The sequence below is a fragment of the Copadichromis virginalis genome, linkage group LG4 (genome assembly GCF_057382275.1).
Source record: "Copadichromis virginalis isolate Kocher_CV1m ecotype Utaka linkage group LG4, C_Virginalis_male_GT1.1, whole genome shotgun sequence".
Classification (NCBI taxonomy): domain Eukaryota; kingdom Metazoa; phylum Chordata; class Actinopteri; order Cichliformes; family Cichlidae; genus Copadichromis; species Copadichromis virginalis.
In genome coordinates this window covers 29,824,956-29,849,641 of record NC_140621.1, presented here as the reverse complement: position 1 = coordinate 29,849,641, position 24,686 = coordinate 29,824,956, and the positions used below count along the sequence as shown (strand labels likewise).

Below are 24,686 nucleotides of genomic sequence, written 5' to 3'. Positions count from 1 at the left end.
GGGCCTTTTCGGGTTGAGGATGGAGTCAAGCTCAACTCCCAGTCCTACTGCCAGTTTCTGGAAGACACCTTCTTCAAGCAGTGGTACAGGAAGAAGTCTGCATCCTTCAAGAAAAACATGATTTTCATGCAGGACAATGCTCCATCACACACGTCCAAGTACTCCACAGCGTGGCTGGCAAGAAAGGGTATAAAAGAAGAAAAACTAATGACATGGCCTCCTTGTTCACCTGATCTGAACCCCATTGAGAACCTGTGGTCCATCATCAAATGTGAGATTTACAAGGAGGGAAAACAGTACACCTCTCCGAACAGTGTCTGGGAGGCTGTGGTTGCTGCTGCACGCAATGTTGATGGTGAACAGATCAAAACACTGACAGAATCCATGGATGGCAGGCTTTTGAGTGTCCTTGCAAAGAAAGGTGGCTATATTGGTCGCTGATTTGTTTTTGTTTTGTTTTTGAATGTCAGAAATGTATATTTGTGAATGTGGAGATGTTATATTGGTGTCACTGGTAAAAATAAATAATTGAAATGGGTATATATTTGTTTTTTGTTAAGTTGCCTAATAATTATGCACAGTAATAGTCACCTGCACACACAGATATCCCCCTAAAATGGCTAAAACTAAAAACTACTTCCAAAAACATTCAGCTTTGATATTAATGAGTTTTTTGGGTTCATTGAGAACATGGTTGTTGTTCAATAATAACATTATTCCTCAAAAATACAACTTGCCTAATAATTCTGCACTCCCTGTATACCGTTGGAAAGTCTCTTTATTTGTCTCTAACTCCTCATGTTGGTGACCAGCTTGGTCGCACACTGCTGTGGGATGGGATGACATTTTTCAACCAGCATTTACTGCTGTTAAACTACCAATATGTCTTGTTTCTTCATAATTCAATTATCCAATCCAACAAATAACACCAAACAAGAGTTATTAGCAGAATAAGCTGTTTGGCGTTGGCAGAGAAGATTTGGCAAGTTTTTCATGAGTGCAACCCACATTCTCAACACTACTGCTCAACCCACAAATGCATTTTCCTTACAAATGTGGTATCCTTCCAGTGGTATATAAGATTTATTACCAAGAAGTATTGTTACCACAAAGAAATAATCAACCAAACACTAATTTCCTTACTTTTTATGTTAAGTTTAGAACAGCGGTACAGAAATCTTACTATAACGTCTATCTCCTCCTTAACAGGTAGGCACATCTGAACGAAACTTTGGAAAAACTTCATCACATATATTGTGGTTATTAAAATTTTTGGATTTTTGTGTATCTATCTATCTATCTATCTATCTATCTATCTATCTATCTATCTATCTATCTATCTATCTATCTATCTATAATGTTCATTTCCCTTAACTTAGTAACAGTTACTCACTCGTATAGTCAGCTGAGTCGGGGTATGACCGGGGCCTCCTCCCGTGTTTTCTGGGTTAAAGTTGGATGTGGGGCTGCACAGGAAGCTGGGTTTGAGGACGTATCCACAGTGACCATTTGCGAGGAAGCGGCCCTGGTTCAGGTCCATTTGCTCCCCAGCCGTCTGGAAGTTTAGAGCCACTTAACGGCAGAAAGAGGAAAGTGGAGGGACACGGGATTAAATTAACGGAATCAGAGATGTCAGCAGGTTACATGTGACATGACAGTAAGTTTACAGAAATAAAACACGTCTCTGGGTTTTTAAAAAGCGTAGCTTTCAGTGTGGAGTACCAACCCAGCTGGCATCCACAGTTCCACATTTCCTGAGGATCATAGTTGGATGATTGAAGGCGCTGGCCACAAGGGTAGATCCGGCTCAGCTGCCTGCTGTTGTGTCTTACAAAAAGCTTCCCTGTAAATAAAAAGACAGAAATCCACAAGCCATGATACGTTGAGGGCTAATTATAATTTCTGTAGAACCAGCTGAACCAGCTGCACAAAAGACACGATGCTGGCAAACTTTTTGAATTTCTCTATCTGATGTCAAGATGCAATTATCTCCACTATTGTACCAGACTCTTTGATGTGCTTGAGGGCATCGTTTTCAGAGAAAGAAGACATTTCATTTGGCGGTTTTTCAGACACATTTCCAAACCCACGGAAGGGGACACTCTTGCAGTAAACCACCAGGTCGGATAGCTCGGGGCACAGTTTCGAACGGACCTGGAAAAGGCAATGCAAAGAAAATTGGTCAATTAACTAAAGCGTTTGTGTTAACAGCTTCCACGACTCAATAACAAGCCTTTCTTGAACTGACCTTTGCAGGATCCTTCATGGGTGTGCTCTTAATGCTGCTGGCTAGTTCATCTTCAGAGCTCGAAGAGAAGCTGGTGCAGCTGCTGTTCTTCACCAGCTCACCCAGGTGAGGAGTGTGTTTCTTTCCTTTTACCAAAATGCGCCCCTTAAGCTCCTGCAAGGAATGCCATTGGAATAAATTACTTTATTAGAAAGGCAAATGGGTCCAGCTGTGCTTCTATGTGTGTGGTTGTTGTACTTCGGGAGAAGGCAGGTCTCTCAGTGCCTGGTCACTGAGAGGCTCTGTGAGCAGTTTTTTGCCCAGGATACTACGGAGGTGTTTGTCCATGACAGCCTGCTGCTCCACAGAACAGTGATTCTCCAAGGACAGGATTAGAGGGTATGGGGACGTCTGCAGGGAGAAACACAGGAAAACTCTTATGCTAAGCCGTTAAAATGCAATTAGATCACATTATAGCAATGCAAAACCCAAGAGTATAATACTATACAAAATACCACAGGATTGCCTCAGAGTCAGGTGTATAACCAAAAGAAGTGCAGTGGGTTGGCACAGCTGTAAGCACAACGCATAACTGCATATTTCCATGAGTGAAAGCTACAAAATCTCTTACCTTGAAGGCATACTGACCGATGGTTTCAATGACTTCCTTAAAGGGCACTTTGGAGGTGAGTGTGTGCCCGTGGTAGATGACGGGTTCACCTTTATCTCCATCCCAGCAGTCTAGCTCCACACAGCGGCAGCCCTGAATTAGAGCCCTGACAGTGACAGATTTATTCATTTGAAACCACAGGCACATATCTCACTAGACTGACTGAGGGCCAATGTTGCATTCTTCTCTGTCTCAATACCTCATGTACGGCTCAGTGCTGCTCGCACCGGTGACTTGGTCCTTGGTAAGGTAAGTGTTGTGTGACGAGGAGATGAAGTAATGGGCCAGGGGGTGGGTCATGTCCTGGTAAACTCTGGCATGGTTAGGGTTGAAGACATCATTCTCCAGAGACAGCATGTACATGGTGAAACCATTTTGTGTCATGAGCAGGTTCTTCTGAGCTGTAATAAATGGTATTTTATTTCCATCAATTTGTAATCTTTAAGTGGATTTAACAGGATAACGAAGGGCTTTAAACAAGTAAAAAGAAAGCAGGGATACATGGAAGACGTGAAATGGCATAACATATCAGCCTATGTATATCATTTAGGAAGCAGAGGACAGCATGAGGAAGAAAGCTCAAAACTGTGGAAAGGGAATCAGACCTAGAGTTGCCAGAAGTATTATTTCTTCTTTTATGCTGTTAATTTACATAATTAATAATATATATTATGATATAAGTGCATCAAACTTAACTTTTCCTGTCTTTAACAATCAGTTGAATTCAATTCAGTTTAATTGACACCAAAATTAGGTTGCAGTTGGTTTTTAGCATGCAACATTAAAACAGGACAACACTGGTCACAACCACCAAACAGGTGGGCCTCTGAAAATAGATAACCAAGTTTTAGAAAAAAAAAACAAAAAAACAATGTTGGTGTGCACAAACCAGAGACAGATAAACAAATCACAAACCGGCACAACTCAGATAACCTAGGCTGCAAATGTACTATTTTTTTTTTTTATTGAGACCTCTCATGAACATAATAATAATAATGGATTGGATTTATATAGCGCTTTTCAAGGCACCCAAAGTGCTTTACAATACCACTATTCATTCATTTGCGCATTCACACACTGGTGGAGGCAAGCTACGGTTGTAGCCACAGCTGCCCTGGGGAAGACTGACAGAAGCGAGGCTGCCATATCGCGCCATCGGCTCCTCTGGCCAGTAGACGGTAGGGTAAAGTGTCTTGCCCAAGGACACAACGACCAGGACAGAGAGCCCAGGGATTGAACCGGCGACCTTCCGGTTACAGATACGCCTCCCAAACCCCTGAGCCACGGTCGCACCCCAATAACATAAGAGGTTTATAAAAAGTTATATTCTATTAAATATATATATCCAATCTAAGGAATAATTTCTTGTCTTAATTTGAAACTAAATTCTGTCATACAGTTGAGTCATAACTACATTCTTCTTGTGGTTAATATTATTTCTTGTTTACAGTAATTATTGTCAAGGGAATTAGTTGTACTGACCAATCCAGGGTGTAGTCTGCCTTTTCCCAAATGACAGCTGGGATAATTTTGATTTTTTTTTAAACAGATGTTATGACATTATTGCTAAAAGAAAATTAAAAGGTTTCCTCAGTTTAAGAGTATCAACTCTGATATGTTTAGTAATTTTACTGTTTTCATGAACAAAACTTATTCAGTGTCCTTTACAGTGGACAGCAGAACTTACTACCTCATGTTTTCATGTCCATCATTTAGATAGCAGAAGACAGATGGAGGAAAAAAAAGCTCAAAATTGTGGAAAGAGAATCAGGCCTAAAGTTGCTTAAAGTTTGATTTCTTCTTTTATCCTGTTGATTTACATAATTAATGATATATAATATGGTAGAAATGCATTCAGCTTTACTTTTCCTGTATTTAACAATTAGTTCAACTCAGTTTAAATGACACCAAAATTAGGCTGAAGTTGGTTTTTAGCATGAGACATGTAAACAGGACAACACTGGCCACAACCACCAAACAGGTGGGCCTCTGAAAATAGATAACTAGGTTATAGGAAAAAAAGAAATCCAATGTTGGTGTGCACAAACCAGAGACAGATAAACAAATTACAAACAGGCACAACTCATAACCTAGGCTCCAAATGTACCGTTTCATGTAGACCTCTTATAAACATACAAGGTTTACAAGGCTTTTTTAGAGTATAGAGTTATATGCACACTAAATCTATATTTTAATAGATATATATAATGCAATCTAAGGAACTCATGCAAGGAGCCTCTCTGTCATACCATTCCTGATCACTATTAATGCTTTGGGTGATGAGACCTAAAAAGCCCGGTTGAGGTAAGTATTAGGTGTACACAATGAAGTTTAATAAAAAGCGTGATGTTGATAGGTTACATGTTAAAATGATGTTTTAATGCTCAGATTTGTTTCCTTCTTCTTTTTTTTTTCAGAAATGGAACCAATATCATTCATTCTGTAATTAAACATGACCCCATGTCCATTGTGAGGGACAGAAGATTAAAATAAATAAATAGCTTTTTTTCCGTAATATGTTTCTCTCAAACACAATACTTCTATCCCTTTATGCCCCTTTATGTCACAAATCTCAGATCATGTCAGACTGTTTCTTGAGCATGACAATGAGTTCACTCTCAAAGTCACGGAAAGAGCACCTTTAGGATGTGGTGGAAGGAGAGATTTCTATTTTGGATGTGCAGCTGACAGATCTGCAGGAATGTCATCATGACCAAAAATGAGGATTGTTTCCTGAACATTCTTGAATCAATGCTACATAGAAGGAGGCCGAAACAGGTACTAAGAAGGCATCCCTAATAAAATGGTTAGTGAGTGCACATACAGTATAATCAGTACTGTCATTATGGCTGAATTATAATAACTCAGTGATAAGAAAAGCGAAGCAAAGCACAACTTTTCTTTCTTAAAACAACGAGCTCTCACTGCTGGATTGCTTTTTTTGCACAGCAGCAGGATTGTGCCTCAGATTTTATGGTGATAGGCTAAATCGCTATTTCTTTTGTATGGAGACGGCATCAAAAGTCACATTCAGAATGTATTTATATATAAATATTTTGGGTTCCTCCTTTGAGTCCTTTAATGACTGCTTTTACAACTTACCCCGGTCATTGAGCTCATAGGTGAGTATAAGACTTCGAGCATGATCCAGCGACGCGTCCTCCCCTTGATCTCCCAGGAAATCACGCAGCTCAGCAGTGGAGAGCACGCTACCTTTACTTGAATAGTGTCTAAACACGGCATCTAGCTCAGGCCGTCGCAGCAGCTCCCTGCAGAACTCTTCAATTTCTGTGTGATCCAGGCGGCCATCGCCAGATTGGTCACACCGCTGAGATGCACAGAAAAGGTGTGTGTTAAAAAGAGCCAAGAAAGTGAACACACAGAGAAGAAAATAGACAATATCAAAGGCTGTTCACTTTTATTTTGGGAGTGCATCAAACTCCCTGTGGGAAAAGCACCTCTATAATAATTCAATGCAGCTGTGCGCACCTACGTTGAAAACATGCTTCTTTGCACTGTAAGCTGCACAGAGAAGAAGAATAACACTAACAATTCTGCCATAATAGTGAAGTGAGGGACATAGCAGGTAGTAATCCCTGCACAAAAGAGAAATAAATGGCTCGTGATTTGTTGTGGGGAAGATAAGAGGGAGGGGGTAAAGATGTGGAGTGAGGCTGGTGGTTGGCTTGCTGCTGGGGTTGGTAATTGAACACAGACTCTGGACTCCAGGGTGTCCGAGTAAAATGACACCTCCTTAACCAGATAGCAACAACTCTACAGCTCTGTAATTCCCTCACTTCTTTACACTCAGTGCTGCAGTTTAATGAGCATACAGGTACTAAAACATCACATGACTCTGACCTTGAATAAGCAGCGGGCATATTGCTCGCTCACGTCAATGTTGATCATCAGCAGCAGCCGTTTGACCTCATCGTAGCTCATCTTGCCGTCGTTGTTCTGATCTGCTCGCTTGAGGTACCCCCGAATCCAAGTGTAGGGAGTTAAGAAATCAAGCAAGACTAAAGCATAGAGTCAAACTGTTAAGACGGTACTTTTATATGGGATGTTACTGGGTTTTATTTGTTATAAATCCACTTAATACCTGCTCTTTTCCCAAGGGAGGTTATTTTTGCTAAACCTCCTTTTTCTTATATTTGATCTCTTTTTTATTCTATCCTGCTGTTATTGAAAGGGTCTGTATTTTTCCTTTTCATACTCACCCTTTCTAGCAAGAATTAAAGGACAAAATGCATATTTGGTACATGAATTTGATTTGAAACTGAGTCAAGTAAAGCATCATCTTCCAAAACAGATACTGGAATTGTCTCTTAGTGTTTTTCCAGACTGATAATGCTATAGCCTTTTGACACGATAACTATCAGCAACTGACTCATCTTTATGCATTTAGTGCTTTTCACATTGTGTTGGACCATTAAAGCAAAAGCCATTTACAATTCAATGTCAATTTTTAACCTGTTGACAGTTTATGGTGTCCTTGCACAGCCACATTAAGTGAAAAGCACTTGCTGCACTTGACATGAGTTTTATTTCACAATGAAAACAAAATGAGAAACAAACAGAGCAACGGGGAAGATCTTATACTCTACCTGAACACTACACTGCTATTTTCCTCTGGCTATGAGAGATTATAATTAAGAGTGATAGCAGGCCTATATTTAGACAGGGCTTTTTTGTCGAGCAATTACCTCTCACCTTAGCTATGCTGTGTACGTAGGACGGTACATGTGACAGCAGAGTCAGTCACCATAGCAATGCTGCCTCAGCTACGCTATATTTATTCTAGCATATTGGAAATTGGGCAGGATATTGGTCCAGTTTTTCCTTCTGACTCATTCTGGCCACTTGCTCCTTTAACATGCGGAGACCTCGCACCCAGTGCTGAGCTTCCTCTGCAGTGGGGCACTTCAGGTCCAGGCTCTTCCTGGCTCCTTTGAAGACCACTGTGAAGCACTGGTTCTCTGGTAGGGTTCCAGACAGCCGCCTCAGTGCCTCCGACTGGTAGCCTTCACACACACACTCCACCTCCGTCACTGCAACTGGGACAGGAGCGATAATATCGATGAGTAAACTGCTTCAGCAGGAGACCATGGTTGCACAAGAAGCAGCTAAAGGTCAAGTGTGAGGCGTTTTTAGAGAATGCGAGTGACACATTAATGAGACTGCGAAACATATTATATCCACACATGTTCGTCAGCAGACTAATTTTAAAACAAAAAAAACAAAAAATGACATGAGAGTAATGACTTAGACCTTCAGTGTGAGGTTCCTGTACTGACAGCTTGAGAATCAGGCTTCATTTAAAGTATGAGACATGAAAAAAAGAAATCTAACTGTGCTGCTAGAGGCCATTCAGTATCAGATAAAATATAGTGCAAAATATATATGAAATCTTGTCTTGTGCCCCCCCCCCCTCCCTATAAAATTAAAACCTATTTATTCAAAGTTTTATTTATTTATTATTATTTTTCAAAAGGTTGTGTGGATGCCACCTGCAGCGGCTCTCCACCTGCCTGACTAAGAATTACCAAGAAAATTATTATATTCAGCAAAGTTCAAATGGGCTATTTCCTTAATCTAAAAGTAAAAAATAATTAAGGGATTTCTCAATTACCGTAAATACATTTTCCGTAGCACAGCAAATAGCACATTTGCCCTACATGTTCACAATCAGGAGGAAACACAAAACCCAACCACCAGGGGTCAAAAGTAGTGTCCTATTGCCAGCTCCAACCTGGGATAAATGGGAGGGGTGTGGGAAATAAAGGAGCAGCTGGATGTACGGTACATCACATCATCATAATATTAAGACAGCCCCAAAACATATCTGCACCCAAAGGACCACACCTAAAAAGAATATAAATAACCAGCAACGAGGTCTTTTTTATTTTAGCATGACGGTAGCAAACATGTTCTGCATTCTGCACAACATCACTCTGTTAAGCCGGTTGTGAATCCAGTCTGTCCACAGTTCAGACCAGTGAGTCATTAAAAGCTTTTGGCATTCCAAAGAAGAAGTAGAAGAAGAAGAAGAAGTAGAAGAAATAGTAGAAGTAGTAGAAGTAGAAGAAGAAAAAGAAGAAGAAGAAGAAGAAGAAGAAGAAGAAGAAACTCCCATATTCACAAGGGGTTGGCTTCAAAACTTAAAAATTCATAAGCATTGTAAGTTTTAACATTTTATATGCTCTTTGTACTTTAGTAAGGAAATATAGGATTTACGTTATTTGTTTTTATTTTTTCCAGCTCAAAAAGGGGAAAGGCGTTTTTTTCCCCAAAATATGCATATGCATTTTTACATTTTGAATCTCAACAATTCAACATCCTAAAGAGCATAAGTGCACTGCACTGCAAGTCTTCATTTTTGGTCCGGGAAAAAACCTCAGATTTACAACTATAAACAAGGGGAGGAAACAGGCTGACACTAACACACAGTGTCTCCTAGTTTATTCTAACACTAGAAAGTGCATTTTCTGAAGAAACTGCAGTGTGAATGCTTGAATCTGAATGTATGCACTGAAATGAATTAATTGCTGAATTTTGAGTTAAAAATATTGAATGAGATTAAAAAAAAACAAAAAACAAAACGAAGTTAACCTGAAAACAAAGGTGCTGAACTGCTAAAAGCTGAAGGTTACACAGAAGAAGGAGTTGGAAAAAAACTGAAAATGTTTTAAATGTAAATTAGAAAACCCTAAGAAATGAGAAAAGAACATTTAGAGTCAGAAAACATCTGAATGAATATTAAAAGGTCATATTCTTTGAATCACTGAATGACTCAAATGTGATCCCTCCACTTTGATCCACACAGTTTAAAAAGTTTAAATGCCTGAGCTTTGAAAGATACGGTGTTGGAAAGAGAACAATAATGGCGACAATTTGAGGGTAAAATGATGGCTGTAACACTGTGGACACAGCAGCAGTTGAAAGAGAAGTGCTTAAGATGAATCTTGGTACAGTGGCAGGCAGAGCTCGTTAAGCAGGCAGGTGTGAGCCTGGTTGCTATAGTGACCGCACCCAATGGCTCCATACACACGTACACAGACATGCGCCTCACTTTTGCTGCTTAAAATGAACAGAAAAGTCAGGCCGAAACAAATCGTTCCCAAATGAAAAGTAAAAGTCGTATTGACAAAATTCTTTCACCGTGAGCGACAGCAGCTTCTAGTCTACTGAATTCTCAGTTTTCATGCCTGTGGAGTTTATTATATGGACGTGGTGACAGTGGAAAGACACCATGCTTTTCTGATTTTCAAACGAACCTTCTGAGCCATTTTAACATTAGAGTCTATGGAAGAGTTGGAGGGAGGAGGCTGTGCATTGGTGACATTTATGAAAGAACCATAACACCTAGTACAATAGTAAACACATTGGATGAAAGAGGACAGTCATGGCTACATTTTGAGGGTAAAATCATACCTGTAGAGCAAACGCTGCAGACACAGCAGCAGTTTTAAAAAATATTTTAAGATTAATTTTTTTGCTCCTCTCACTCTAGCAGTTGAGCTGCCTCACTCTAGCCCCAACATTCCGTCCCATACACACCCATTATAAACTCTGAAACGGGTGAAAAAACATCATGAAACTTAAACTGGAACTGAAGAAAAAGTATAATAGATATTGAAAAGATAAATACAAGTTGAATAGTTGAATGTCTTGTCTTCGTTTTAAAGTTTGAATGGTGGCTCTATGTCAACGTATGTTGAAGTAGTAAGAGTTTAAAAATGAGTAAGTTGAATGAGAATTTGAAGGGTCTCCCCATTGAAATACATGGGAAATTTTTGTTGAATAAAGTTGAATAAAATTAAAAATATAAATGTTAAAAATGAGAAAAATAGAAGCAATGTTGTCCAAAATAATAGGAATCTAACGATGTTTGAATGGTTTTTCTAAGTTGAACGGTTTTGAAGGAGTAGGCTTTCAAAAAACGTACGGAATAGATAATAATAAAATAGAATAACTAGAAAGTGCATTTTCTGAAGAAACTGCAGTGTGAATGCTTGAATCTGAATGTATGCACTGAAATGAATTAATTGCTGAATTTTGAGTTAAAAATATTGAATGAAATTAAAAAAAAAATCAAAAAATCAAATTTAACCTGAAAACAAAGGTGCTGAACTGCTAAAAGCTGAAGGTTACACAGAAGAAGAAGTTGGAAAAAAGCTGAAAATGCTTTAAATGTAAATTAGAAAACCCTAAGAAATGAGAAAAGAACATTTAGAGTCAGAAAACATCTGAATGAATATTAAAAGGTCATATTCTTTGAATCACTGAATGAAGAAAATGTGATCCCTCCACTTTGATCCACACGGTTTAAAAAGTTTAAATGCCTGAGCTTTGAAAGACACTGTGTTGGAAAGAGAACAATAATGGCGACAATTTGAGGGTAAAATGATGGCTGTAACACTGTGGACACAGCAACAGTTGAAAGAGAAGTGCTTAAGATGAATCTTGGTACAGTGGCAGGCAGAGCTCGTTAAGCAGGCAGGTGTGAGCCTGGTTGCTATAGTGACCGCACCCAATGGCTCCATACACACGTACACAGACATGCGCCTCACTTTTGCTGCTTAAAATGAACAGAAAAGTCAGGCCGAAACAAATCGTTCCCAAATGAAAAGTAAAAGTCGTATTGACAAAATTCTTTCACCGTGAGCGACAGCAGCTTCTAGTCTACTGAATTCTCAGTTTTCATGCCTGTGGAGTTTATTATATGGACATGGTGACAGTGGAAAGACACCATGCTCTTCTGATTTTCAAACCAACCTTCTGAGCGATTTTAACATTAGAGTCTATGGAAGAGTTGGAGGGAGGAGGCTGTGCATTGGTGACATTTATGAAAGAACCATAACACCTAGTACAATAGTAAACACATTGGATGAAAGAGGACAGCGATGGCTACATTTTGAGGGTAAAATCATACCTGTAGAGCAAACGCTGCGGACACAGCAGCAGTTTTAAAAAAGATTTTAAGATTAATTTTTTTGCTCCTCTCACTCTAGCAGTTGAGCTGCCTCACTCTAGCCCCAACATTCCGTCCCATACACACCCATTATAAACTCTGAAACGGGTGAAAAAACATCATGAAACTTAAACTGGAACTGAAGAAAAAGTATAATAGATATTGAAAAGATAAATACAAGTTGAATAGTTGAATGTCTTGTCTTCGTTTTAAAGTTTGAATGGTGGCTCTATGTCAATGTATGTGGAAGTAGATACAGTTTAAAGAGGATGAAGTTGAATGAGAATTTGAAGGGTCTCCCCATTGAAATACATTATAAATTTTTGTTGAAAAAAGTTGAATAAAATTAAAAATATAAATGTTAAAAATGAGAAAAATAGAAGCAATGTTGTCCAAAAGAATAGGAATCTAACGGTGTTTGAATGGTTTTTCTAAGTTGAACGGTTTTGAAGGAGTTGGCTTTCAAAAAACGTACGGAATAGATAATAATAATAAAATATAATAATAAAGATTAGAAGAACAATACTGTGAATGCTTTTCAAGCATTCACACTAATAACTAGAAAGTGCATTTTCTGAAGAAACTGCAGTGTGAATGCTTGAATCTGAATGTATGCACTGAAATGAATTAATTGCTGAATTTTGAGTTAAAAATATTGAATGAGATTAAAAAAAAACAAAAAACCCCCGAATTTAACCTGAAAACAAAGGTGCTGAACTGCTAAAAGCTGAAGGTTACACAGAAGAAGGAGTTGGAAAAAAACTGAAAATGTTTTAAATGTAAATTAGAAAACCCTAAGAAATGAGAAAAGAACATTTAGAGTCAGAAAACATCTGAATGAATATCAAAAGGTCATATTCTTTGAATCACTGAATGACTAAAATGTGATCCCTCCACTTGGACCCACACAGTTTAAAAAGTTTACATCTCTGAGCTTTGAAAGACAAGATGTTGGAAAAAGAACAACGATGGCGACGTTTTGAGGTTAAAATGATGGCTTTAACACTGTGGACACAGCAGCAGTTGAAAGAGAAGTGTTTAAGATGAATCTTGGTACAGTGGCAGGCAGAGCTCGTTAAGCAGGCAGGTGTGAGCCTGGTTGCTATAGTGACTGCACCCAATGGCTCCATACACACGCACACAGACATGCACCTCACTTTTGCTGCTTAAAATGAACAGAAAAGTCAGGCCGAAACAAATCGTTCCCAAATGAAAAGTAAAAGTCGTATTGACAAAATTCTTTCACTGTGAGCGACAGCAATGTCTAGTCTACCAAATTCTCAGTTTTCATGTCTGTGGAGTTTATTATATGGACGTGGTGACAGTGGAAAGACACCATGCTCTTCTGATTTTCAAACGAACCTTCTGAGCCATTTTAACATTAGAGTCTATGGAAGAGTTGGAGGGAGGAGGCTGTGCATTGGTGACATTTACGAAAGAACCATAACACCTAGGACAATAGTAAACACATTGGATGAAAGAGGACAGCGATGGCTACGTTTTGAGGGTAAAATCATACCTGTAGAGCAAACGCTGCGGACACAGCAGCAGTTTTAAAAAAGATTTTAAGATTAATTCTTTTGCTCCTCTCACTCTAGCAGTTGAGCTGTCTCACTCTAGCCCCAACATTCCGTCCCATACACACCCATTATAAACTTTGAAACGGGTGAAAAAACATCATGAAACTTAAACTGGAACTGAAGAAAAAGTATAATAGATATTGAAAAGATAAATACAAGTTGAATAGTTGAATGTCTTGTCTTCGTTTTAAAGTTTGAATGGTGGCTCTATGTCAATGTATGTGGAAGTAGATACAGTTTAAAGAGGAGGAAGTTAAATGAGAATTTGAAGGGTCTCCCCATTGAAATACATTATAAATTTTTGTTGAAAAAAGTTGAATAAAATTAAAAATATAAATGTTAAAAATGAGAAAAATAGAAGCAATGTTGTCCAAAAGAATAGGAATCTAACGGTGTTTGAATGGTTTTTCTAAGTTGAGCGGTTTTGAAGGAGTAGGCTTTCAAAAAACGTACGGAAAAATAAAATATAACTAGAAAAATTTGCATTTCCTGCGAAAATGCAGTGTGGATGCTTAAAGCTGAAGCTGTATGCAAAAAGTAGCTGAAAAAGCTGAAAAGTTGCAGAAATTGTAAAAACTTTGCAGAAGCAAAAGAAGTTTGCTAAAATGGAATAACTTAGCAGAACTGCAATATCTTAGAGGAAACATAATACTTGGCAGAAATACAATAGCATAGCAGAATTTAGCAGAAATCTTGTAACTTACCAGAAACATGATAACTTCTCAAAAATACAAGAATTTAGGAGAAATAGTATAAGATAACAGAAAGAATATATTTAGCCAAAAATACTTAAACATTACAGAAACACTATGATTTAGAAAAATAGTACAACAGAGCAGAAATATTGTGATTTACCAGAGACACTGTGATGAACTATGAATATTGTAATTTTAAATTGAGACTATGTTTTAGCACAAATATTATAATTTGGCAGAAATACTATAATTTAGCAGAAATACTATATTAAGCACAAATCCTATAAAAAGCAGAAATGGTATGATTAAGCACAAATACTACATTTAGTAGAAATACTTTGTTTTAGCACAAATCCCATAAAAAGCAGAAATACTGTACTATGATTTAGTAGAAAAACTATAATTAATCAGAAATACTAAATTTAGAGAAATAGTATATTAAGCACAAATACTATGAAAAGCAGAAATAGTATGATTAAGCATAAATACTACATTTAGCAGAAATACTATATTAAGCACAAATCCTATAAAAGCAGAAATAGTATATTAAGCACAAATCTTATAAAATAGCAGAAATAGTATGATTTAGCACAATAGTAATAAGTTAAACAGAAAAATTGGAAAAGCAAAATGGACAGCTGAAAAAATGCTGAACATGCTGAGGGTCCCTCAAATATACTTGTTAAATGACAAAAATCTGCAAAAAAATTTATTACAGCCACACAATCACAAATATGTACACATGAGGAAACACACATGCACAGAGAGACCCACACACAAGATCCAATTCAGTCAACCAGTCTAAATATATTGAATTTAAATCTTAGAATGAGATCATCCCATTAAAAGCCTTTCTCTCTCTCTCTCTCTCTCTCTCTCTGTCACACACACACACACACACACACACACACACACACACACACACAGGGAGAGAGAAGTAAGTTTCTAGGTCAGCCTGGGAGCTGCTGAATTTGAATCCACCAATCAGAGAGGCTGTGCACTTTTCCCCACCAAAACAGGTGCATCTTTTTACACATGCAGCAGCACAGAGAGACACAGGATTTTTGCAGTCTATTTCTCATAGTGACGACTCCCCTCAAACAAATGACCGTAATTTCCTAACCGTAGGGGCTAGAACGGTCATTCTTACACCGTTTTGTTCAGAAGAGATGGGGGAATCTTCAAGTGTTGACAATTTAATATTAAAATATGAATTTTTAGAGATATATGACATGGATGACTTGTTGACTTAGAAGCCACGAATTCCCCAATATGCAAATTTGAATGCCTGAGACCACATATGTGATTGGCTGGCTGGGAAGCCGTGCAGGCCCTGATTTGTGGATTTGAATTCCTCAGCCCTCAGATATGATTGGCTGGCTTAGAAGCCACGAAGGCCCCAATATGCAAATTTGAATGCCTCAGGACACTTATTTGATTGGCTGGGAAACTGTGCAGGCCCTGATTTGAAAATTTGAATGTCTCAGTCCTCACAGAGGATTGGCTGCCTGGGGACCTGGCAGAAATATATAGAAATACTATTATTAAGCATAAATACTACATTTAGTAGAAATACTATGTTTTAGCACAAATATTATAAAAAGAAGAAAAACTATAATTTAGCAGAAATACTATATTAAGCACAAATCCTATAAAAAGCAGAAATACTATAATTTAGAACAAATAGTATAAAAAGCAGAAATACTATAATTTAGCAGAAATACTATGTTAGGCACAAATCCTATAAAAAGCAGAAATACTATAATTTAGCAGAAATACTATGTTAGGCACAAATCCTATAAAAAGCAGAAATACTATAATTTAGCAGAAATACTATATTAGGCATAAATCCTATGAAAAGCAGAAATAGTATGATTTAGCAGAAATACTGTATTTAGCACAAGTACCGAAAAGTACCAGAAATACTATGATTTAGCAGAATAGTAATAACTTATTGAAACACAAATGCACAGAGGGACACACAAACACAGGCTCTAATCCAGTCAACCAGTCTAACTATGTTCAATTTAAATCCTACAATGACATGCTGTCAAATAAGGGCAGGGTCCTCTCTCTCCCACTAAACACACACACACACACACACACACACACACACACACACACACACACACACACACACACACAGGGAGAGAGGACTAAGTTTCTAGGTCAGCCTGGGAGCTGCTGAATTTGAATCCACCAATCAGAGAGGCTGTTTACGTTTTCCCGCCAAAACAGGTGCATCTTTTTACACACGCAGCACAGAGACATAGACCTGCTTCTTTCAGTTTATTTCACATAGTGAGGATTCCCCTCAAACAAATGACCATAATTTCCTAACCATAGGGGCTAGAGCGGTCATTCTTACACCGTTTTGTTCAGAAGAGATGGGGGAATCTTCAAGTGTTGACAATTTATCATTAAAATATGAATTTTTAGAGATATATGACATGGATGACTTGTTGACTTAGAAGCCACGAATTCCCCAATATGCAAATTTGAATACCTGGAGCCCACATACATGATTGGCTGGCTGGGAAGCTGTGCAGGCCCTGATTTGTGGATTTGAATTCCTCAGCCCTCAGATATGATTGGCTGGCTTAGAAGCCATGAAGGCCCCAATATGCAAATTTGAATGCCTCAGGACACATATATGATTGGCTGGGAAACCGTGCAGGCCCTGATTTGAAAATTTGAATGTCTAAGTCCTCACAGAGGATTGGCTGCCTGGGGACCTGGCAGAAATATATAGAAATATATAGAAATACTATGATTAAGCATAAATACTACATTTAGTAGAAATACTATGTTTTAGCACAAATACTATAAAAAGCAGAAATAGTATGATTAAGCATAAATACTACATTTAGTAGAAATACTATGTTTTAGCACAAATAGTATAAAAAGCAGAAATACTGTAATTTAGCAGAAATACTATATTCGGCACAAATCTTATAAAATAGCAGAAATAGGATGATTTAGCACAATAGTAATAAGTTAAACAGAAAAATTGGAAAAGCAAAATGGACAGCTGAAAAAATGCTGAACATGCTGAGGGTCCCTCAAATATACTTGTTAAATGAAAAAATCAGCAAAAAAATGCACAGGGAGAGAGAAGTAAGTTTCTAGGTCAGCCTGGGAGCTGCTGAATTTGAATCCACCAATCAGAGAGCCTGTGTACTTTTTCCCGCCAAAACATGTGCCTCTTTTTACACACGCAGCACAGAGAGGCACAGGATTATTGCAGCCTATTTCTCATAGTGAGGACTCCCCTCAAACAAATGACCATAATTTCCAAACCGTAGGGGCTAGAGCGGTCATTCTTACACCGTTTTGTTCAGAAGAGATGGGGGAATCTTCCAGTGTTTACAATTTATCATTAAAATATGAATTATTAAAGATATTTGACTTCTAATGCACCATAACTGAGTAGAGCGAAGCAAAAACTGCCTTGACTTGCCCTCAAACAACGCTTTGTAACTCGAAATCTATTTGGAGTATCGATATCATTCTTTCACCGTAAGAGACAGCAGGCTTTGGTGAACAGTCATGGAAATTTTCAGGTCTCTGTGGAAATCCAAAAAAAAATTATGACGAGAGAAAAAAGTGGTTCATTTCCAGAGTTTTAAATCTGAAGAAATCTGAGCGAAGGACAAATTTCCTACCCTCAAACAAGTCCAACTCATTTCAGAACGGTAATAGATGAGAAAGAAATTCTTGAATTGTGAGCGTCAGGGGTGTCTGAAGATATTCGGGGACAAGCCTCATGTCTTAAAGTCGCTTCGTTAAGGAGATATGACGATTCGAATATGCCTCTCATTACAAAAATCCAGCGATGATTTTGAACAAGCTCTCCATTGACTTTATATGGAGAGTTTTGAGACCTTGTGTTGGTCTGAGGAGATTTGCAAAAATTCTATAAATCCCACAACAATGATAGTGACATTTTCTGAAAGCCAGCAAAAATACCTACGTTTTGATGTATAATTTGTGGAAGTTGAGTGAAAATTGAGCAAGTAGCAAGAAGTTGTTCGGACATGAAGTGAAAATTGCAAAACCTTCAGTGGCACACTGGAAGCCAAGAGCATAGCAACCATAACAACGCATGTATTTTGTGAAAAATCACAATTTTGCAACTCAAAACTTTAAGAGGCATAAAAGTAAAACAGTAAAACATTTGAAAAAGCTGAATCATACCTGAATAGCCCAATAATTTGTGAACATTTTAAAGTTTGAATGGTTGTTCTAGGTGAAAATATGAGGAAGTAGTTAAGTTTCAAAAACAAGCAAATTTTAGCAGAATTGCAGAAGTTTCCCATTCATTTCAATGGGACAAATTAAAGGAAAAAAGCTTAATATTTTAAAAAGTATAATAGTTAAAAATAGCAAAAATCGTAGCGTAAATTAGCAGAAATAGCAGAATAGTTTAAAATTTGAACGGTGAAAATCGGCTGAAAATTGTGGAAGTAGTTAAGTGCCAAAAAGTGTACGGAAGCAACTAGAATAATAATAATAATAATAAAGAATAAAGAGAAACAGGAACTCAATAGTGTGGATGCTTAAAGCATCCACACAATAACTAGAAAGTGCATTTTCTGAAGAAACTGCAGTGTGAATGCTTGAATCTGAATGTATGCATTGAAATGAAATAATTACTGAATTTAAGTTAAAAATATTGAATGAGATAAAAAAAAAAAACCCGAATTTAACCTGAAAACAAAAGTGCTGAACTGCTAAAAGCTGAAGGTTACACAGAAGAAGAAGTTGGAAAAAAGCTGAAAATGTTTTAATTGTAAATTAGAAAAACCTAAGAAATGAGAAAAGAACATTTAGAGTCAGAAAACATCTGAAAGAATATTAAAAGGTCATATTCTTTGAATCACTGAATGACTCAAATGTGATCCCTCCACTTTGATCCACACAGTTTAAAAAGTTTAAATGCCTGAGCTTTGAAAGACAAGATGTTGGAAAGAGAACAATAATGGCGACAATTTGAGGGTAAAATGATGGCTGTAACACTGTGGACACAGCAGCAGTTGAAAGAGAAGTGCTTAAGATGAATCTTGGGACAGTGGCAGGCAGAGCTCGTTAAGCAGGCAGGTGTGAGCCTGGTTGCTATAGTGACTGCACCCAATGGCTCCATACACACGTACACAGACATGCGCCTCACTTTTGCTGCTTAAAATGAACAGAAAAGTCAGGCCGAAACAAATCGCTCCCAAATGAAAAGTATAGGTCGTATTGACGAAATTCTTTCACCGTGAGCGGCAGCAATGTCCACTCTACCTAATTCTCAGTTTTCATGCCTGTGGAGTTTATTATATGGACGTGGTGACAGTGTAAAAACACCATGCTCTTCTGATTTTCAAACCAACCTTCTGAGCCGTTTTAACATTAGAGTCTATGGAAGAGTTGGAGGGAGGAGGCTGTGCATTGGTGACATTTATGAAAGAACCGTAACACCTAGGACAATAGTAAACACATTGGATGAAAGAGGACAGCCATGGCTACGTTTTGAGGGTAAAATCATACCTGTAGAGCAAACGCTGTGGACACAGCAGCAGTTTTAAAAAAGATTTTAAGATTAATTTTTTTGCTCCTCTCACTCTAGCAGTTGAGCTGCCTCACTCTAGCCCCAACATTCCATCCCATACACACCCATTATAAACTCTGAAACGGGTGAAAAAACATCATGAAACTTAAACTGGAACTGAAGAAAAAGTATAATAGATATTGAAAAGATAAATACAAGTTGAATAGTTGAATGTCTTGTCTTCGTTTTAAAGTTTGAATGGTGGCTCTATGTCAATGTATGTGGAAGTAGATACAGTTTAAAGAGGAGGAAGTTGAATGAGAATTTGAAGGGTCTCCCCATTGAAATACATTATAAATTTTTGTTGAAAAAAGTTGAATAAAATTAAAAATATAAATGTTAAAAATGAGAAAAAATAGAAGCAATGTTGTCCAAAAGAATAGGAATCTAATGGTGTTTGAATGGTTTTTCTAAGTTGAACGGTTTTGAAGGAGTAGGCTTTCAAAAAACGTACGGAATAGATAATAATAATAATAAAATATAATAATAAAGATTACAACAACAATACTGTGAATGCTTTTCAAGCATTCACACTAACTAGAAAGTGCATTTTCTGAAGAAACTGCAGTGTGAATGCTTGAATCTGAATGTATGCACTGAAATGAATTAATTACTGAATTTTGAGTTAAAAATATTGAATGAGATAAAAAAAAAAAACCCGAATTTAACCTGAAAACAAAAGTGCTGAACTGCTAAAAGCTGAAGGTTACACAGAAGAAGAAGTTGGAAAAAAGCTGAAAATGTTTTAATTGTAAATTAGAAAAACCTAAGAAATGAGAAAAGAACATTTAGAGTCAGAAAACATCTGAAAGAATATTAAAAGGTCATATTCTTTGAATCACTGAATGAAGAAAATGTGATCCCTCCACTTGGACCCACACAGTTTAAAAAGTTTACATCTCTGAGCTTTGAAAGACAAGATGTTGGAAAGAGAACAATAATGGCGACAATTTGAGGGTAAAATGATGGCTGTAACACTGTGGACACAGCAGCAGTTGAAAGAGAAGTGCTTAAGATGAATCTTGGTACAGTGGCAGGCAGAGCTCGTTAAGCAGGCAGGTGTGAGCCTGGTTGCTATAGTGACCGCACCCAATGGCTCCATACACACGTACACAGACATGCGCCTCACTTTTGCTGCTTAAAATGAACAGAAAAGTCAGGCCGAAACAAATCGTTCCCAAATGAAAAGTAAAAGTCGTATTGACAAAATTCTTTCACCGTGAGTGACAGCAATGTCTAGTCTACTGAATTCTCAGTTTTCATGTCTGTGGAGTTTATTATATGGACGTGGTGACAGTGGAAAGACACCATGCTCTTCTGATTTTCAAACGAACCTTCTGAGCCATTTTAACATTAGAGTCTATGGAAGAGTTGGAAGGAGGAGGCTGTGCATTGGTGACATTTATGAAAGAACCGTAACACCTAGGACAATAGTAAACACATTGGATGAAAGAGGACAGCCATGGCTACGTTTTGAGGGTAAAATCATACCTGTAGAGCAAACGCTGCGGACACAGCAGCAGTTTTAAAAAATATTTTAAGATTAATTTTTTTGCTCCTCTCACTCTAGCAGTTGAGCTGCCTCACTCTAGCCCCAACATTCCGTCCCATACACACCCATTATAAACTCTGAAACGGCTGAAAAAACATCATGAAACTTAAACTGGAACTGAAGAAAAAGTATAATAGATATTGAAAAGATAAATACAAGTTGAATAGTTGAATGTCTTGTCTTCGTTTTAAAGTTTGAATGGTGGCTCTATGTCAATGTATGTGGAAGTAGTAAGAGTTTAAAAATGAGTAAATTGAATGAGAATTTGAAGGGTCTCCCCATTGAAATACATGGGAAATTTTTGTTGAATAAAGTTGAATAAAATTAAAAATATAAATGTTAAAAATGAGAAAAATAGAAGCAGTCATGTCCAAAATAATAGGAATCTAACGATGTTTGAATGGTTTTTCTAAGTTGAACGGTTTTGAAGGAGTAGGCTTTCAAAAAACGTACGGAAAAAGAAAATATAATAATAAAGACTAGAAAGTGCATTTTCTGAAGAAACTGCAGTGTGAATGCTTGAATCTGAATGTATGCATTGAAATGAAATAATTACTGAATTTAAGTTAAAAATTTTGAATGAGATAAAAAAAAAAACCCGAATTTAACCTGAAAACAAAAGTGCTGAACTGCTAAAAGCTGAAGGTTACACAGAAGAAGAAGTTGGAAAAAAGCTGAAAATGTTTTAATTGTAAATTAGAAAAACCTAAGAAATGAGAAAAGAACATTTAGAGTCAGAAAACATCTGAAAGAATATTAAAAGGTCATATTCTTTGAATCACTGAATGACTAAAATGTAATCCCTCCACTTGGACCCACACAGTTTAAAAAGTTTACATCTCTGAGCTTTGAAAGACAAGATGTTGGAAAAAGAACAACGATGGCGACAATTTGAGGGTAAAATGATGGCTTTAACACTGTGGACACAGCAGCAGTTGAAAGAGAAGTGCTTAAGATGAATCTTGGTACAGTGGCAGGCAGAGCTCGTTAAGCAGGCAGGTGTGAGCCTGGTTGCTATAGTGACCGCACCCAATGGCTCCATACACACGTACACAGACATGCGCCTCACTTTTGCTGCTTAAAATGAACAGAAAAGTCAGGCCGAAACAAATCGTTCCCAAATTAAAAGTACAAGTCGTATTGACAAAATTCTTTCACCGTGAGCGACAGCAGCTTCTAGTCTACTGAATTCTCAGTTTTCATGCCTGTGGAGTTTATTATATGGACGTGGTGACAGTGGAAAGACACCATGCTCTTCTGATTTTCAAACGAACCTTCTGAGCCATTTTAACATTAGAGTCTATGGAAGAGTTGGAGGGAGGAGGCTGTGCATTGGTGACATTTATGAAAGAACCATAACACCTAGGACAATAGTAAACACATTGGATGAAAGAGGACAGCCATGGCTACGTTTTGAGGGTAAAATCATACCTGTAGAGCACACGCTGCAGACACAGCAGCAGTTTTAAAAAAGATTTTAAGATTAATTTTTTTGCTCCTCTCACTCTAGCAGTTGAGCTGCCTCACTCTAGCCCCAACATTCCGTCCCATACACACCCATTATAAACTCTGAAACGGGTGAAAAAACATCATGAAACTTAAACTGGAACTGAAGAAAAAGTATAATAGATATTGAAAAGATAAATACAAGTTGAATAGTTGAATGTCTTGTCTTCGTTTTAAAGTTTGAATGGTGGCTCTATGTCAATGTATGTGGAAGTAGTAAGAGTTTAAAAATGAGTAAATTGAATGAGAATTTGAAGGGTCTCCCCATTGAAATACATGGGAAATTTTTGTTGAATAAAGTTGAATAAAATTAAAAATATAAATGTTAAAAATGAGAAAAATAGAAGCAGTGTTGTCCAAAAGAATAGGAATCTAACGGTGTTTGAATGGTTTTTCTAAGTTGAACGGTTTTGAAGGAGTAGGCTTTCAAAAAACGTACGGAAGAATAAAATATAATAATAAAGATTCGAATAACAATACTGTGAATGCTTTTCAAGCATTCACACTAATTAGAAGAACAATACTGTGAATGCTTTTCAAGCATTCACACTAATAATAAAGATTAGAATAACAATACTGTGAATGCTTTTCAAGCATTCACACTAATAAAGATTCGAATAACAATACTGTGAATGCTTTTCAAGCATTCACACTAACTAGAACTTTATTCAGCACAGGAGCTCTTCTGCTTCTGCACTGAGATGCCTGCTGGGCAATAAGTATTCTCTGACAATAACCTCATTCTCTTGCTAGAGGTCATAAAAGCCTCTGCAATCCACCTCTTCGAAATTACTCCGCATTCTTCCTTTGTGGTCAGGTGGTGTATATTACGCCAGGATCACACGCAACCCTGAACTTCAGACATTAGATCAAATCAGACCTGGGAGACTAGAAAGAGGGAAGAGAGCCAGACCTTTATCCCGTACAGAGATTTGGTCCTCAGCAGCCTGCCAGTGTCTTAAGTGGTCACTCTGTTCTCACGCTGCTTGATGTCATCATTCTATGGAGTGTTACACGCTGCAGCTCGGCCGCTCTGTGTCTATTTGCGGCATGGCTGGCACAATCAAAACGGCCTTCACACCCATTGACCCACAAACCTGCCCAACCACACACGCTGTGAGACAAGCGGCAAGGGTTAGGATTAAACTGCATTCTAACATAAGGGTGGAGATCACAAACAGCACAGAGGTGGGAGAGCCAAAGGTCAGGCAACAAGGGAGAAAACAAAGCTGATCTCATATTACGTGCTCAAAGCTTTCCACCTTGAAGTAAATTTTCATTTCAACAGAAAGAATTAGCTACAAAGACCTAAATGGAATGGGAGACTGAACAGATGCTGCTGCGAAGTCTCTTTTGCTCTTTTACTTTCATTAACTCTTCCAGGAATTGTGCTTCGGTAATTTAGGCCATCAGTCCAACCCTCTGATGCCATGACAGAAGAGTTGCGCTCTGAACAAGATTTGTGTCCTACATACTGCGCTGACATCCATGAATTGATTCCCTGAATAACTAGATAAAAGACATTACTATCTTTCCCCTGTGTGCTTTGGCACAACATCCTAATATAGCTACTACATGACTAGTTGTTTAAAACAGTGGGCTGAAAAGCAAGGCATTATAATAACATTACATAATATAATGGATGAGCTGTGAAATTAAGTATAAAGTCTACTAACTTCTTCCCCACTATTTTATTACTGAAAATGGTGCTTTGCAAAAGATGCTTTAGGTACTCAAGGAGGTCCGATCGCTAAAAGAATTGAAAATAAATATTAACAGCAAAAAAAACCCCCAAAACAATCTCATCTGCTTTTGCAGTTTAATTTTACCCTTAAGCAACTTGCAAACCTCCAACTATAACTTATCTTGTTTTTCACCTTGTGTACATA

At 37.6% G+C, this 24,686-nt stretch overlaps 1 protein-coding gene across 1 annotated transcript in view; it reads right to left on the bottom strand.

The window, feature by feature from the left end:
• LOC146711807 (1-phosphatidylinositol 4,5-bisphosphate phosphodiesterase delta-3-A-like) overlaps positions 1-24,686 on the bottom strand; it is a 43,598-nt gene that overhangs the window by 3,167 nt on the left and 15,745 nt on the right. The window contains exons 3-12 of the mRNA XM_085454818.1: positions 7,726-7,954; positions 6,759-6,888; positions 6,000-6,225; positions 3,097-3,298; positions 2,859-3,003; positions 2,486-2,638; positions 2,249-2,401; positions 2,004-2,154; positions 1,727-1,843; positions 1,394-1,572 (exon numbers count right to left, since the gene is read on the bottom strand). Coding sequence (XP_085310944.1) covers positions 1,394-1,572; positions 1,727-1,843; positions 2,004-2,154; positions 2,249-2,401; positions 2,486-2,638; positions 2,859-3,003; positions 3,097-3,298; positions 6,000-6,225; positions 6,759-6,888; positions 7,726-7,954 — 1,685 coding nt within the window. The remainder of the gene's footprint in view (positions 1-1,393; positions 1,573-1,726; positions 1,844-2,003; positions 2,155-2,248; positions 2,402-2,485; positions 2,639-2,858; positions 3,004-3,096; positions 3,299-5,999; positions 6,226-6,758; positions 6,889-7,725; positions 7,955-24,686) is intronic.